Raw genomic sequence first — 14,263 nt, forward strand, 5'->3', positions numbered from 1 at the left:
TAATTAACAAAAACACCAGTAGCAAAAAACAAACAAACGCTTGTGTGACCTGCGTTTTATATTTCTCGTAGACCTTCAGCTAACCTCTGGAGCTGGCATTTTTACAGCAAAAAAAAAAAAAATACTAAAAACCTCTGTGTGAAAGCATCCTAACGGTGGTTTAACCCTTTCTTTTTGATGCAGTTTTTGGAGTCACAGCCAGAAGTGGGTCCAGCAGGTAGGAGAATGTCCTTCATTTATATTTCACATTCCTTTTCAATCCACTTTGGGCTTTGACTGTAAGCAAATATCAGATTGAGGCCTCTTGCACACGAACGTTGTGTGCCCGTGGCCATATTGCGGATGCAGACCCATTCACTTGGTGGGTCCGCAATCACGGAGATGCGGAACGGAAGCACGGGTCGGAACCCCACGGAAGCACTACGTGGTGTTTCTGTCCGTGTCTCTGCACCGCAAAAAAATAGAACTTGTTCTATTTTTTTGCGGTGCGGACGGATCACGGACCCATTCAAGTTGATCGGGTCTCGATCCGTCCCGGCCGCCGCACGAACGTCGCCCGTGCATTGGGGACAGCAAATTGTGGTCCCCAATGCACGGAACGGATGCACAACGTTTGTGTGCAAGAGGCCTGAATCTGTCACCATGACAGTAGTGCTGCACATAAGGAGTCCAGATTGCTGTGCTGGCACAATGGACAGGACTACTGTGCACATGCATGTGTGACGAAACCCACCTCGCCACGGTGTTTTGGAGGGGGCTGGTTGCCAGCCTCCTGCCTCAGGATTATGGCCCATACTGACTTAAAAGAAGACAGGCCGGCCGCACAGCTTAAATCTGTCTTTGGAATTGTATTTTGTTATGTGAGGGTACCCAGATGGCTAGTTTAATTGTATTCGTGTGGTCTGAGTGCCATTCACCTAATGATATGCACTCAGACTTGAGCTATCTGGGAATATGTTAAATGTCTGTGGTTGCTGGGAGGGTGTGACATTGTGTGTTTAAATGGTGATGTCTGTCCTGTTGTCTCCACATGTGTATTGGCGATCTCCCCTTTGTCCTGAGAGATAATTGGATTATCCCTCGGTTGTCTTTGGGGCAGAGAGGAGGAAACTGTGATGCATTGTGGGGATGTGTTGTATGTGTTCGGTGTGTCGCAGTCTCCATTCTGGTCCCCTGGGGGCGTGTCCACCAGATGGGGACCTGCATAAATACGGGCGGGTAGCCCTCAATAAAGTGTTCCTGTTTTATCCTTCATCATGTTGAGACTGGTGTTTGGATAACTGATCAAAACTGGGGGATTGCTATACGCTGACGATTTGCTATACTCCCCCTGCATAACTACTAGCTCTTGTAAGATAGAACCGAAAAAAGGAGGCCTCACTATAATACCGTAAATAAGGGCAACCAGAGAACCAATCAATTAAACCTATAAATGCTGCTATAAAAACAACCATAGAATGCCCAGTAGAAATATAAATACTTTATTAGATCATCAATGGATCACCAAAATTCATAAAATATTTTTTTACACAGATATGCTATGGAGAATAATCAGCAAAACAGACTGGAAACAATAGTCCCCCCCGTCGGTGCCTCAAACACCCACCAAGCAGATGAAAAACATGTCAGTGTGATGTGCAGTGAGGTGATTCACCAGTAGAGAGTGTCAGTAAACATCCACTACAAGTGTCTGTGATATTCAACTCACTGCACAACCCAGGGAGAGGTTATAGTGTGAAAAAATACAGCAAAAAATTATGATACAATGGAGCACAAAGTCACATGACATTCATCAGATACATCTAGATGCAGTCTGCCCATATACAATAAATCAAGGATACCAGGCTGTACAATCAAACTCCCACACAAAAGATATCCACTGGGGACGTGAACATACCCACAGACATGATGGAGGGTGGAAGCACCGAACACAGGGCTGGAAGGAACCCCGACGCGCGTTTCGCCTCAGCTTCGTCAGGAGGTTAATGTGAGTGAGGCCATGGCTCCCCCTTTATACCCCTCATGCAGCTACACCTTTAATTAATATGCTTCAGCTGATACTCATTTATCGAGCGCTTGTGCCCGATGATGTACGCCGAGGACATCATGGAGACGCCGCATTCATCAGGAGGAGGGGTGGAACGCAAACGTGCGTTCCAGCCCGCCTCCCAAGGAAACGTAGCCGCGTCGCCACGTGACCCGGCACACAGCGCATCCTGGCCAAGCGCTATATCAGCCTATACAACGAACCTGCCAGAACGGCTCAGAGAATACCAGAGCCCGTCCGAATGTGTGGCGAATAATCTTAACCCTTAGTGGGGTTTACATAAGGTGTATAAAGTCCGGAAATGCCTTAAGACCGCTGAATATGCATGGCTAATGATTGGGATACATACAGGGGGGGGAAAAAGAAAAGATAAAGGTGAAAAAGAAGTTGAGGAGAGAACAAATAGATAAAAATAAATCAGCAGAAAATAAAGAAAGGGAAATAAATACAGAGTCTACGCTAATACTGCTGTAAACATGATTCCATACTTTCATCTTTTCATACAAATATTCATAAATTTCACACCATAGTTGAGTATATAAAATGTAGCATAATTTCTTATACATTGCACCCCATGATTTTATGAAAACATATACACACCGATTTTACAAATTTATATATCAGGAGTAGCATGATTTTTTATGATGAATTAGGTCCCATGATTTTTAACAATAGATTTACGTATCCATGACATCATGATTTAACAATAGATTTACATATTCATGACATCATGATTCCATATATAATTGCAGATACACACGAATTTTACAAATTTATATATCAGGAGTAGCATGATTTTTTATAATGAGTTAGGTCCCATGATTTTTAACAATAAATTTACATATCCATGACATCATGATTTAACAATAGATTTACGTATCCATGACATCATGGTTCCATATATAATTACAGAAATTTATAATGAGCAGACTTTATGAACATGATTGTATTGAATGATAATTGATATATATTACCTCTAAGATATGATGAATGTATATCAATTATGTATATGTACAGAAAGGAGCAATATGTTTCAGAAAAACGAATTCCAATCTTATGTTATCGCCAATATTGTCAAAAAATAACTATAAGTGACCCGTGCAACAATAATTATATAGGTATGGGCCCTAACCAATAGAGGTCCCGTCCTATCTAGCCCATTCAAAATAAGACTACATAGGCCCTATGAGATTATACTACCGCTTAAATACTTCTAAAGTAAAAACAGTAATCCGTTCAATTCACACATATCATAAACAAGTTCCACCAACGTTTAGAAGGAGGAAGGAGAAATGTTTTCATTTATAATTGATGTGAAGTATTGCGGGGGATGATCGATGGACCAGAGTGTCGCCGAGCCCACCTAAACCAAGTGGGCTCAGTGCAGTCAGGCCCATCGCCACACCCCAGCAACACCCCAAAATATACATAGTCATTTACCCTAGACCCAAAATTGTGAATTAATATAAGAGGACCGTGCTGGTCAATAACATCAACCAACACCCATCATGTGCATAATAACTTGTCCAGAACGAACATTGTGAGCTTATATAAGAAGGCCGTGTTGGTCAATAATATCTCCCAGCACAGACTATATTACACCCTCCAACGACCTAACCTGTGCAGAAAATATTGGCTAAATGAGTAGAAATTCCAAAATTCATAATTATAGATATTCATAAAGTTGATTATTCATATCAGAAGGTGAGGGTGTGTCCAAAAACAGCTGGGTACCATCAATCATGGTTATACCAGCCTAATCGGGCACAACATCACCCAATGATGTACATAAAGTTCTAAAACAACATCACGTTCCAATTATACTCCATACAAATTCATTCACCAATAGTCTAGCCCATATATCATAGCAGATTATAGTTATTTTTTGACAATATTGGCGATAACATAAGATTGGAATTCGTTTTTCTGAAACATATTGCTCCTTTCTGTACATATACATAATTGATATACATTCATCATATCTTAGAGGTAATATATATCAATTATCATTCAATACAATCATGTTCATAAAGTCTGCTCATTATAAATTTCTGTAATTATATATGGAACCATGATGTCATGGATACGTAAATCTATTGTTAAATCATGATGTCATGGATACGTAAATCTATTGTTAAAAATCATGGGACCTAATTCATCATAAAAAATCATGCTACTCCTGATATATAAATTTGTAAAATCGGTGTGTATATGTTTTCATAAAATCATGGGGTGCAATGTATAAGAAATTATGCTACATTTTATATACTCAACTATGGTGTGAAATTTATGAATATTTGTATGAAAAGATGAAAGTATGGAATCATGTTTACAGCAGTATTAGCGTAGACTCTGTATTTATTTCCCTTTCTTTATTTTCTGCTGATTTATTTTTATCTATTTGTTCTCTCCTCAACTTCTTTTTCACCTTTATCTTTTCTTTTCCCCCCCCCTGTATGTATCCCAATCATTAGCCATGCATATTCAGCGGTCTTAAGGCATTTCCGGACTTTATACACCTTATGTAAACCCCACTAAGGGTTAAGATTATTCGCCACACATTCGGACGGGCTCTGGTATTCTCTGAGCCGTTCTGGCAGGTTCGTTGTATAGGCTGATATAGCGCTTGGCCAGGATGCGCTGTGTGCCGGGTCACGTGGCGACGCGGCTACGTTTCCTTGGGAGGCGGGCTGGAACGCACGTTTGCGTTCCACCCCTCCTCCTGATGAATGCGGCGTCTCCATGATGTCCTCGGCGTACATCATCGGGCACAAGCGCTCGATAAATGAGTATCAGCTGAAGCATATTAATTAAAGGTGTAGCTGCATGAGGGGTATAAAGGGGGAGCCATGGCCTCACTCACATTAACCTCCTGACGAAGCTGAGGCGAAACGCGCGTCGGGGTTCCTTCCAGCCCTGTGTTCGGTGCTTCCACCCTCCATCATGTCTGTGGGTATGTTCACGTCCCCAGTGGATATCTTTTGTGTGGGAGTTTGATTGTACAGCCTGGTATCCTTGATTTATTGTATATGGGCAGACTGCATCTAGATGTATCTGATGAATGTCATGTGACTCTGTGCTCCATTGTATCATAATTTTTTGCTGTATTTTTTCACACTATAACCTCTCCCTGGGTTGTGCAGTGAGTTGAATATCACAGACACTTGTAGTGGATGTTTACTGACACTCTCTACTGGTGAATCACCTCACTGCACATCACACTGACATGTTTTTCATCTGCTTGGTGGGTGTTTGAGGCACCGACGGGGGGGACTATTGTTTCCAGTCTGTTTTGCTGATTATTCTCCATAGCATATCTGTGTAAAAAAATATTTTATGAATTTTGGTGATCCATTGATGATCTAATAAAGTATTTATATTTCTACTGGGCATTCTATGGTTGTTTTTATAGCAGCATTTATAGGTTTAATAGCTCTTGTAAGAGCTGTTCCTGCTCTCTGGCTGTAGGAGAGGTTCACCCACTGGAGCCTGGAGCCTTGTCGTAGGTCCAGCGTGGGTGGAGGACGGTGAGACCCCAACCAAGCTGCGGCGGTTCGTGGGGTCTGCAGTGCGTACGGTGTCAAGTGGAGTGCTTGGAATTCTCGGAAAGCACTAGGAGCATCTAGCAACGGAGGTACCCGGTCGGGGTGCCAGGCGATCCGTTACAGCATGGCGGCACTTTTTTGTAGTTTTTGCTCTTCATACACAGAAGGGTTATGGTTGGTTGGGTGAGATGCTTTTCATGCAGCTCTTGGAAGGTAGTGACTGAGCAGTCTACGGATGGATGTCTTTGGTTTGGCTGATGTCACTAATCATGTTTCAAGGCTCCTGACTGGGTTGAACTTTGACTTACATGGCGCTTACTTATAGGTGGTACTAGAGGCAGGTTTCTTCCTTCTGGAGGAGAGGTCATTTGCATACTTTTTCCCAGCGAGCATTGCCTGTAAGACTCCCTACACCAGCTGGATATCCACAAGAAATAGTACCTTCAAAGAGCCGCAGCAAAAGCCTCTCATCCAGTCTACCCTAATTTTTCCAGATGAGGAGCATAAACTCCAAAACAGACGTGTCAACAGATGGGTGTCTCTAGTTTATCTCATATCTCTAGTCATGCTTCAAGACTCATCATGAGCTGGATTTTGATAGGGTAACTACCTACAGGCAAGTGCGTAGCTAAAGGCTCATGGGTCCTGGTGCAAGAGTTCAGTTTGGGCCCCCTTCCCTCAGTGCTGGTGTCTTCTTATGTGGCACAAGGGTCTTTGGGGCCCCACAGGCTCCTGGGCCCGGTAGCGACTGCTACCTCTGCATCCCCTATAGCCACGGTACTGCCTACAGGTGGCACTAGAGAGACAGTCTTATTCCTTCTGGAGGAGGGCTAATAGAAAAATACCAAACCATTCAAAATTGTCATCCTCCTAGAAATTGATTCGGGTGTTATCAGTTTGGGGTGTGCACCTAAACACACTGACACTATCCAACTCGTATAGTCAGAACCAGAGTGTTCAGAGACAATACAATTTGATGAAGGGAATAGTAACACCCAGTAGTATTTCTAGGAGGAATAAGAGAGGAAAGGCACAGTACAGAGAAGACGCTCCGGAATTGTTGTTTCATGGAGAATACAAGACTTCACAGAATATGGACAAGTCAGCACAGATTACAGGTCCTCTTCAAGACCAGTCGGTTCATAGACATCACATTTATTCCAACTGGACATACTAATTTTACCTAATCAACAGGTAAATATGCTGATTTGGCTAAATCCCCCATATACTGCAATTCATGCATGGCCACCTTCTGCTGGGAATAATGACTGGAGGTACACAAAGGGACGATGAACTCCCATTAGTAGATGCCCTCCTACCTTAAGCTCCATGGTGGGAATGATGACGTCCTGCAGGTTTTTCAGTTTAGTGATGGGCTGATCTGATGGGATGGGTATTGCTTCTATAATTTGGAAGGCAGAAACATTATCAAGTAGTGCTCCCTAGGATCCGAGTAATTACAACATTGTATCACATGCCAAGCAGCGTGCCCTGTACTTACTGCGCTGAGCTTTCCATTGGTTGGCATCCATGTTTGCTAATATTATGTAAGCGTCACACAGCCTCTCGACATCTCGCACCATGTGTGCCCTGTGCTTCCTTATGGTATTCACTATATTGGACGCAGCTTCCATACGATCCTACAGGTACACACAAAATATTACGCATAATCAATGGGATAGGGTAGCCGTTAATCAGAATTAAAGGACATCTGTCATTTGTACCCATAAAACTGGCTGATCTGTTACATGTGCACTTGGCAGCTAAAGACATCTGTGTCGGTCCCATGTTCATATGTGTCCGCATTGCTGAGAAAAATGCGGTTATAATATATGCAAATGAGCATCTAGGAGCAACGGGGGCGTTACCATTACACCTAGAGGCTCTGCCCTCTTTGCAACTGCTGTGCCCTCTGCACTTTGATTGACAGGGCCAGGCAGTGTAAATGTCATCATGCCTGGTCCTGTCAATCAAAGTGGAGAGTGCTCGTCAATTGCAGAGAAAGTAGGTGTAATGGCAACGCCCCGGTTGCTCCTAGAGGCTCCTTTTCATAAATGAAAACATCATTTTTGCACATGTAACAGGTCAGTCAGTGTCATAGGTACAAATCTGCTGATAGATGCCCTTTAAATACCCTAATAGGGAATGCTGAGAGAGGTTCTCAATTCAGGTCTGTTATCGGTTAGCCAGAGAGAAGTGAAACTAGAAAGAGCATCTCACCCTAGAGCGGCCGCCACATCTGTACATCACACAAACAGTCTATGGATCCCAACAGTGTAATGCTTTAGTTCTCCTGAGATGGCCAGGCGGAGGAAGTGAACACTTGCTGCTATTGTCCTCTACAGATTACAGCTGGTCACTAGTGGTCCAGCTTATTTCCAATCCAGAGCCTCATTACAAGGAGGACACCCTGTGATCAGTTTAAAACCCAAGGCGATTGTCCCAAGGTGATAACCCCTTCAAAGTGGTTGTCCACCTTTGGGGGCCTAATTGCCAGACTCACCCATGTCTCTGGATCTCTGGAGGGAAGCATACTTTACCTTTTCCCTGCCGCTGAGTTCCTGTTCCTTCGGTTCCCCCACAGCAACACTCTGGTCCTTGCGTGTCATCATCTGATTTGATGCAGGTCATGTGGGCACTGCAGAGGGGATGTGTCCCCGACGCATCAAGTCATTGGATCATGCAACGCATGGGCGACATGTCGGCGCTGAGGCCAGTCATTGGCTGTAGTGGAGACATGACCCACGTCAAACCAGATGTTGACACAGAAAGATTGGAGCGCGGCAGCGGGTAGACGAAGGAGCCCGGGAACCAGTGGCAGGGAGCAGGTAAGTATATATCTTCTGCAAGTCTGGTTACATAGGAGGGTCTGGCAGAAAGGCCCCCGAAGGAGAACATCCCCTTTAATTTGCCCACCATAAGTAGTTCCTAGGACGGATATCATAATCTCCTACTGTACATATGATGACCCAACCCTTCCCTATACAAGAGTGGAAGTGGGGGGCAAGAAAGTCTCACTAACTCGTGTTGTAGTTGAGCTATCTTCTACTGTATGGTCCCCTTTACAAAGTCATATAATTTACAGATGGCATTGTCATGATCGATATGAGGGCTGAACTTCTGCTTTCTAAATCAGCGATGTATAAACTATTTCTCTCCAGCTGTTACAAAACTCCAAATCTCAGCACTGAGAGGGGCTGCGGGAGGACCAGCTCTCTAACTAACACTGTATATTAGGCACATAAAGCAGAAGACTACCTCATCGGTCTGTGATATCTTCTTTGGGGCATTCTTGGAGAGACGGCCTCGTTTCACGACCTCGGACTTCAGCAGGAGATCGTCTTTATTGGCATTCGCTAATGCCAGTATAATAAAGATAGTGTGGTAGGGGTGGTCCAGAGAGGTTTGGCTGATCACCTGTAGAGAAATGTGGCAGGTTAGTGTACAAATAACCAATGTAATACTTGAAATAGAAACAGGGGTGTGCAACTCAAGTTTATGCCTCCATCACTGCCCTGTTTGAGGGCATATAGGGCAGATTGTTACTACAAGTTACCAGGACAGCATCAAATTGCATAAGCATCCTGGTGGCATTTATTGCTGCCATCTAGCGGTCCTGGCTCTAGCATGGTGTCACCCTGTTACCCTTGTGCTATGTGTGCCCATCAACCTGACGGGCTACAGGTCTACTGTCTGTGTACAAGGGGCTGCCTCTGTCCAGCCTACCACTTTCACTACTCCTAGCCTCTTCTTCCAGATAAGGGGACATTACAATGCGTGTTAATAAGTTATGAGCAAATACACAGCAGAGTCACATTATTATGACCACGAGGTAATATCCAGAGTAACCACCGTGTGCAGCTAGACGGGCTGGGAGTGACTCCATAAGGTCCTGGTAGGTTGTCACAGGTATCTGGAGCCATGCTGACTGCAGTGCATCCCACAGCTGCTGGAGGGTATGTGGAGAGAGGATCCACAGAGCGAACATGAAGATCGAGGTGCATCCACAGATGCTCAATTAGGTTCAAGTCTGGGAGATTAGGGTGCCCGGGTCGTACTTGGAAGTCTTCTAATCACTGTTGGACATTTCTATCTGTGTGACATGTTGTATTGTATTGCTGGAAGATCCCATCCGCCCCAGGGAAGACAATCAGCATGTATGGGTGTATGTGATCTGCAAGGATGGATTCATAACCAAATCTGTTGAGAATGCCTTCTACATGGACGGGTGGGCCAAAAAATACCAAGAAAACATTCCCTGGACACCATAACGCTGCCACCACCAGCTTGTGTTCTTCCAGCAATGGATGCAGGGTTTTGTTCTCTGATGTTTCTCGCCTGACTCGCCAACATCCATCCATTTGATGTAAATGTGACTCATCAGAAAAGGCAACCTTTTGCCAATCAGCAGAGCTCCAATTCTGAAATTGCTGTTAAAATTGAAGCTTTTTCTGCTGATGCACTATCCTGATGATCCGTCTGCTTCAGAGCCCATACACAGTAGGGTTCACTGAGCTGTTGTGACACATGTCTGGTAGCTCTCTGGTTCATTTTGGCGGTGAGCTGCTCCACTGTAGTGCGTCGGTCCGTCCTCGCATACCTTTGTAGCCGATGCTCACCTCTCACATCAATGGTACGTAGTGCTCCGCATTTCCCATATTGCATATTCGCAGTGGTACCATTTGTGCACTCACTGTACACTTTCACCACAGCAGCGCATGAACAGTTCACAAACTCCGCAGTTTCGGAAATACTGGCATCCTTGGCCCAAAAGCCAATAATCATTTTTTTTTGCTACTCCGATAAATCGCCCCTTTCACCCATGACAGCAACGAGAGATGTGTGTGCAGACAACCTATCACACACCTTATATTACACGTCACTTCCTGTAGGAGCTACACACTGCAGACATAGAAAGTGTCATGGTACTCAGATTTGTATGTAGGTGTGTCAAAAGTGAGCTTACGTGTGCAGTAATTATGTGGATCCATGTATGTAGAGAGAGTGTGCTTGTATGTAGGGAGTGTTATTTGTGCATTCATGTAGTAAGTGTGAGTATGTGTACACGCAATGAGCATATGTGTATGTATATGCATGTATTTAGTGTGTACACATACAGTCAGGTCCATAAATATTGGGACATCGACACAATTCTAACATTTTTGGCTCTATACACCACCACTAATGGATTTGAAATGAAATGAACAAGATGTGCTTTACCTGCAGACTGTCAGCTTTAATCTGAGGGTATTTACATCCAAATCAGGTGAACGGTGTAGGAATTACAACCGTTTGCATATGTGCCTCCCACTTGTTAAGGGACCAAAAGTAATGGGACAATTGGCTTCTCAGCTGTTCCATGGCCAGGTGTGTGTTATTCCCTCATTATCCCAATTACAATGAGCAGATAAAAGGTCCACAGTTAATTTCAGGTGTGCTATTTGCATTTGGAATCTGTTGCTGTCAACTCTCAAGATGAGATCCAAAGAGCTGTCACTATCAGTGAAGCAAGCCATCATTAGGCTGAAAAAACACAACAAACCCATCAGAGAGATAGCAAAAACATTAGGCCTGGCCAAAACAACTGTTTGGAACATTCTTAAAAAGAAGGAATGCACCGGTGAGCTCAGCAACACCAAAAGACTCGGAAGACCACGGAAAACAACTGTGGTGGATGACCGAAGAATTCTTTCCCTGGTGAAGAAAACACCCTTCACAGTTGGCCAGATCAAGAACATTCTCCAGGAGGTAGGTGTATTTGTGTCAAAGTCAACAATCAAGAGAAGACTTCACCAGAGTGAATACAGAGGGTTCACCACAAGATGTAAACCATTGGTGAGCCTCAAAAACAGGGAGGCCAGATTAGAGTTTGCCAAACGACATCTAAAAAAGCCTTCACAGTTCTGGAACAACATCCTATGGACAGATGAGACCAAGATCAACTTGTACCAGAATGATGGGAAGAGAAGAGTATGGAGAAGGAAAGGAACTGCTCATGATCCTAAGCATACCACCTCATCAGTGAAGCATGGTGGTGGTGGTGTCATGACGTGGGCATGTATGGCTGCCAATGGAACTGGTTCTCTTGTATTTATTGATGATGTGACTGCTGACAAAAGGAGCAGGATGAATTCTGAAGTGTTTTGGGCAATATTATCTGCTCATATTCAGCCAAATGCTTCAGAACTCATTGGACGGCTCTTCACAGTTCAGATGGACAATGAACCAAAGAATACTGCAAAAGCAACCATAGAGTGTTTTAAGGGAAAGAAGTGGAATGTTATGCAATGGCCAAGTCAATCACCGGACCTGAATCCGATTAAGCATGCATTTCACTTGCTGAAGACAAAACTGAAGGGAAAATGCCCTAAGAACAAGCAGGAACTGAAGACAGTTGCAGTAGAGGCCTGGCAGAGCATCACCAGGGATGAAACCCAGCGTCTGGTGATGTCTATGCGTTCCAGACTTCAGGCTGTAATTGACTGCAAAGGATTTGCAACTAGAGATGAGCGAACTTCTGTTTTAAGTTCGGCGTCTAAAGTTCGGCTTCCGGTTAGCGGAGAATCCCGATCTGGATCCGGATATGGATTCCGACTTCCATTGTGGTCCGTGGTAGCGGAATCAATAATCGGCCATTATTGATTCCGCTACCACGGACCACAACGGAAGTCGGAATCCATATCCGGATCCATATCGGGATTCTCCGCTAACCGGAAGCCGAACTTTAGACGCCGAACTTAAAACAGAAGTTCGCTCATCTCTATTTGCAACCAAGTATTAAAAAGTGAAAGTTTGATTTATGATTATTATTATGTCCCATTACTTTTGGTCCCTTAACAAGTGGGAGGCACAGATGCAAACTGTTGTAATTCCTGCACCGTTCACCTGATTTGGATGTAAATACCCTCAAATTAAAGCTGACAGTCTGCAGGTAAAGCACATCTTGTTTATTTCATTTCAAATCCATTGTGGTGGTGTATAGAGCCAAAAATGTTAGAATTGTGTACATGTCCCAATATTTATGGACCTGACTGTATGTGCAGTCAGTGTGTGTGTGTATGTATGCCATGAGTGTGCATGTGTAGGTGCTGGCATGTTGTGACATAAGTTGGCATTTGCTGGGCACTGCAATGCTGCAGTAGTAGGCTCTGTACTGTAGAGCCGCAGTCACTGTGTACCTCTGTCTGCCCTCCGTGCAGAAGGCCTGAGTCACATTTCATATATCAGGTATCTGCAAACGTTTCAGTTTTTCAATTACATTTATCATCTTATCAGAAATTGAATATTTCGGTTTATTTTCCCCTCCATTTCCTTTTCCATTTCCTTGCATTTTGTTTGAACACTTGACGACTGTTTGGATTGCTCATTCATTTCGGAGTCTGCCTCCTTTACACAGCAGCATGGTGCCTGCCTTACTACTTTGCATTCCAGTATTGCCGCCCCCTTACTTTACAATCTTCTTGGCGTCCCCTCTTGCTTTTGTCAGCAGAATTTGCCGGCCCATTTATCTGGGCGCTATTATTAGTTTTATTATGCTGCTCTACTGGGATCAGCAGCATGCCTATTATTAATTTTGCCTTGTCCCAGTCATGCACTTCATGCTGGGACGTTCCAAGACATCTTGTCCTTCTTCACACTGAACGCATTAACCGTTATGCGGGGAGTGTGGACTCGTACGTAACCTAATTACAGATCGTACTTGTCCTGAACACAATCTCAATAGGGATTACTGTGATGAAGAATGTAATAAGAAGAGAAGCCGTCTCTGGACAGGCACCATCTGATAAAATAACGTATTTACAGCTTCGCCACAGAATTACATTATTGAGCACTTCGTGGAAATCCTGTCTCCCCATCTTCTTGGTCCCCATGCGAGCGGCCAGCTGGTACATCAGAGGGAGGAACTTGTAGGAGGGGATCTTCTGGGAATCTTTCTGTAAGAGAAACGGCAGAATATTAATTAAACCCAGTAAATTTGACATCCATATTACAGCACATTTATATATGAGAGATAAGAAAATGACTAGGGGTGCACAGCAAAGTATTATATTGTAATATTGAATTCATTCGTTTAGTGCTCATTTTTTGGCATCAGTTTCGCTCCGATCTCCTGCGATAGTTTCCGTTCAGTCTGGAAAGGGGTTGAAGCCGATTGACTTTAAGGGCCATTTATAAATGTATCTAAAAGTAACACAAATGTTCCTACTGTTTTCTTTCTGCAGCTCCTATGCTGGTTATGGGTCTCTATGGCAACAGACGACAAACTGTAGTCTGATCCCCCAGTCATAATCTTCTCCATTTGTCTCCTAACTCTTGTTACACTATGAAATGCTAGTTTGTAAAAAGTAAAGGGACAGATGGAAGAAAGCATGACCATACAATCAGACTACACAGGGTTTGTTTGTGGTCTGTTACCATGGAGACACATAGGCCTTTATAGGAGCTGCAGAAAAACTATTTAAGCAAGACTATATCCAACCTTGCTTCACTTTTTATTGGAAGAATAAAAAAGATTATTGTGCCGTTGGACATGTTAAAGAAACGCTAATCAATGCTAAAAGGAAGCAAGAAATATAGAAGAAAATAAATATAGTTGCCTCCACTGTTTGAGTCAGGATCATGCAGAAGATGCTGCAGACTGACAAAAAGGTCTCCTGCAGAGGACATGGAT

The 14,263-nt window shown here is 43.7% G+C and overlaps 1 protein-coding gene across 1 annotated transcript in view; it reads right to left on the reverse strand.

The window, feature by feature from the left end:
- Positions 1 to 14,263, reverse strand: part of ATM (ATM serine/threonine kinase) — a 207,267-nt gene that overhangs the window by 26,651 nt on the left and 166,353 nt on the right. The window contains 4 exon segments of the mRNA XM_044284054.1: positions 6,912 to 6,994; positions 7,094 to 7,232; positions 8,851 to 9,009; positions 13,413 to 13,526. Of these exon segments, the coding sequence (XP_044139989.1) occupies positions 6,912 to 6,994; positions 7,094 to 7,232; positions 8,851 to 9,009; positions 13,413 to 13,526 (495 nt within the window).

The sequence above is a fragment of the Bufo gargarizans genome, chromosome 3 (genome assembly GCF_014858855.1).
Source record: "Bufo gargarizans isolate SCDJY-AF-19 chromosome 3, ASM1485885v1, whole genome shotgun sequence".
Lineage (NCBI taxonomy): Eukaryota > Metazoa > Chordata > Amphibia > Anura > Bufonidae > Bufo > Bufo gargarizans.